The sequence below is a fragment of the Chrysochloris asiatica genome, unplaced genomic scaffold (genome assembly GCF_000296735.1).
Source record: "Chrysochloris asiatica unplaced genomic scaffold, ChrAsi1.0 scaffold00016, whole genome shotgun sequence".
NCBI lineage: Eukaryota > Metazoa > Chordata > Mammalia > Afrosoricida > Chrysochloridae > Chrysochloris > Chrysochloris asiatica.
In genome coordinates, this window is record NW_006408534.1 from 16,601,671 (window position 1) to 16,605,080 (window position 3,410).

At 41.8% G+C, this 3,410-nt stretch overlaps 1 protein-coding gene across 1 annotated transcript; it reads left to right on the plus strand.

Annotated features, from left to right (window-relative positions):
- The first annotated feature begins 284 nt into the window (after positions 1-284).
- LOC102835878 (NADH dehydrogenase [ubiquinone] 1 beta subcomplex subunit 4-like) lies at positions 285-869 on the plus strand. The gene is made up of 2 exons (XM_006835239.1): positions 285-560; positions 747-869. Exons 1-2 carry the CDS (start codon positions 285-287, stop codon positions 867-869), a joined length of 399 nt encoding a protein of 132 aa, XP_006835302.1.
- Positions 870-3,410: the final 2,541 nt, after the last annotated feature.

Genomic DNA, 3,410 nt, shown 5'->3' on the forward strand with positions numbered 1-3,410 from the left:
CTCTCCAACATAGAGACACTACAGCAAATGGAAGCTATGAGAAGGTAAAAAAGCTGAACAGAAAATTTCAAAGGGCAGCTCGAGAAGACAAAGTCAAACATTATAAAGAAATGCTCAGCATTTCTCAAGTTGAGGGAACTGACAAAAACATTCAAGCCTTGACTTGAAACACTGAAGGATTCTATGGGCAAAATACTGAATGATGCAGAAAAGCATCAAAAGAAGATAGAAGAAATACACAGAGTCACTGTATCAAAAAGAAGTAGTCTAGCCTGGTCACCAAGATGTCGTTCCCAAAGTACAAACCATCATGCCTGGCCACTCTACCCACTACCCTCAACCCAGCCAACTACGACATATCTCCAGAGACCCGGCGGGCTCAAGCTGAGCACCTGGCTATAAGGTCCTGGCTTAAACAGGTGTATCTGCTTCAGTTCAACAACCCCAAATGCCGAACACTCATCAAAGATCCTGCCTTGGCTCATTGGACCTATGCCCCAATATCTATCCCTAATTTCAGGCCCACTCCCAAGACTTCAAGTAACTCTGGTAGCATAGTGGTTACGAATCGGGCTGTGAACCGCAAGGTCAGCAGTTCAAAACTACCAGTTGTTTTGTGGGCGAAAGATGAGGCTTTCTGCCTCCGTAAAGATTTACAGCCTTGGAAACCCTGTACAGGGTCGCTATGAGTTGGGAACAACTCCACGGCACATAACCACCACCACCCAAGACTTCACTCTTAGGAGATGTGTTTGGTTGGCATTGGGCCCCTTTTCTTCTGGTATTATGTTTTCAAAACCAACAGGGATAAGAAAGAAAAACTGATCCAGGAAGGAAAACTGGATCGAACATTTAATCTCTCCTATTAAGTCTGTAATGTATTTTTGCTTAAATAAATCTTCAATTACTCAAAAAAAAGAAAAAGTAATAGTCTATGTTCAACCATTTCAAGAGGTAGCATACGACCCAGAGCCAATAGTAATGAAGGAAAAAGTCCAATGTGCAATGAAGGCACTGGCAAAGAACAAGACTCCAGAAATAGATGGAATACAAAATTGCAATCTTTCAGATAAACCTCCACTATACTTCTTCCAATACAGATTTATTTGTTCTTCTGGCAGCCTGTGGTACTTTGAATGTTCTTCTCTAACACCAAAATTCAAATGCATGCCAAGAATTTGGAAGAAAACTACCTAACCAATTGATTGGAAGAGATCCATATTTGTGCCCATTCCAAAGAGAGATGACCCAGTGGAATGCAGAAATCATCGGACAATATCATTAATATAGCATGTAAGTAAAATTTCACTAAAGATAATTCAAAAACGGATGCAGCAGCAGTACATTCACAGGGAGCTCCAGAGGTCCATTAACAACCTGCAATATGCAGATGATACAACTTTGCTTGAATAGAACTTAAACTACTTACAGATGAAGATCAAAGACCACAATCTTTGGTATGGATTGCTCTCACTGTAAAGAAAACAAAGGCCCTCACTACTGTATCAATAAATAACATCAAAATAAATGTAGAAAAGACTGAAGTTGTCAAAGACTTCATTTTGCTCAGATCAATCACCAACATTCCTGGAAGCAGCACTGAAGAGATTAAACAATGTACTGCATTAGACAAATCTGCTGTACAAGACCTCTTCAAAGAGTTCAAAAGCAAAGATGACAGTTTGAGGACTAAGGTGCACCTGACCCAAGCTATGGTATTTTCAATAACCTTAGATGCATATAAAAGTTGGACAATGAATAAAGAGGACCGTGGAAAATTTGATGTATTTGACTTACGGTGTTGGAGGAGAATATTAAAAGTACCATGGATTGCCAGTAAACAAACAAATCTGTGTTAGAATTAGTACAGCCAAAATGCTCCTTAAAAGCCAGGATGGCCAGACTTCGACTCTCATACTTTGGTCATGTTATCAGGAGGGACCAGTCCCTGGAGAAGGACATTATGCTTGGTGAAGTGGAGCGTCAGCGAAAAAGAGAAAGAACCCCCCACGAGATGGACTAGGACAGTGGCAGCAGTAGTGGGCTCAAGTGTAGCAACGACTGTGAGGTTGGCACAGGACCAGGCAGTGTTGCATTCTGTTGTACGTAGGTTGCTATGTGTTGGTACCGACTAGATGGCCCCTAACAACCAGGCTATATGCTCGCCAATCCACAACTGGTTTCCAATTCAATTTCCCAAAAACCTGCAACCAGTAAGAATTCCTAGGCATTGCTTCTATTAGCATTCCAGCACCCAAAAAACAACTGCCTATTTTTTAAGTAAATGAATAAGTATCATTATGTTTTAGTCAACAGAATTCAACCAAATGCTTTAATATCTATGTATGTGAAACACTGCAGAGGACAAATTATGATTCCTTTTTGCCATTCTCATACCCCAATTTGCAAGGTTGCCGTTATTGTTAAGCGTCATTGAATCATTTCTGACATAGCAACCCTAATAGGTTTTCCTAGGAGCAGCTGATGAGTGTAAACTGCCAACCTTGTGATTACTAGTCCATTGATTATCCCACAGTGCCACACTAAGACTCTTATATTTGAGAGGTGTTAAGTGCCATTGAGCCAGTTCTGACTCATAGCAACCATGTATAGGGTTTTCATAAAGCAGCTGGTAGATTTGAACTACTGACATTGTGATTGCCAGTCCAGAGCTATCCTTCAGCACCATACTAGGACTCCACATTTGAGAGGCAGAATACACTGGGGGGGAGGAGGGGGAGGGGGGAATTGACACAGTACAAGGCAGTATAAAGAATTAAATGAAAAAATAAATACAAAAAGAGTTCATAGAAGGAAAAGATTACTTGTAAATTTTATATCCTGACCCACTTCTAAGTCTGAAACTCAAAGGGAACAACACATGAGCAGGCATGTAAAGCTTGCTGGCAACTACACTAGTCTACTGGTTAAGTGGAAGAGGGGAAAAGGCAGCTATGAAGAAATGGTCTGAGTTCAACTACATTCCATAGACTCCCGATGACCTGAAATGAGAAAGAGAAGAGGAAGGACTGGTTGGTACAAAAGTGTGGTGAGACCTGGGGACACCTGAGCCCACAGACAAGGACACAGCCATGGAGGGCTAGAACTGAGAGTGAAGCATCCAACTTTTAAGACGTGAGGGAAGACATACAGGAACACCCAAACCTGCAGATAGTACCCATCTGACCTGGCCTCGAAGGCTTGATAATCAGAATGCGAGTGTTGTTTGTTAAGTGCTGTAGAGTTGGTTCCAACCCATAGCAACCCTGTATAGGATTTCTGAGAAACAGCTGGTGAGCTTGAACCACTGACCTTGCAGTCCAAAAACAGAGGACCCTAGGACCATCAAGGGAGAAGAGCACAAGCGGAATGCAGAACCCTATCCTGAGAAGCATTGACACCAGAGATGG

Bases quoted from the DNA above. Each gene is read 5' to 3' on its own strand.
- LOC102835878 (XM_006835239.1), top strand. From the start codon at position 285: ATGTCGTTCCCAAAGTACAAACCATCATGCCTGGCCACTCTACCCACT. The intron at 561-746 runs GTTACGAATCGG...CACTCTTAGGAG, and splicing joins GTAACTCTGGTAGCATAGTG to ATGTGTTTGGTTGGCATTGG.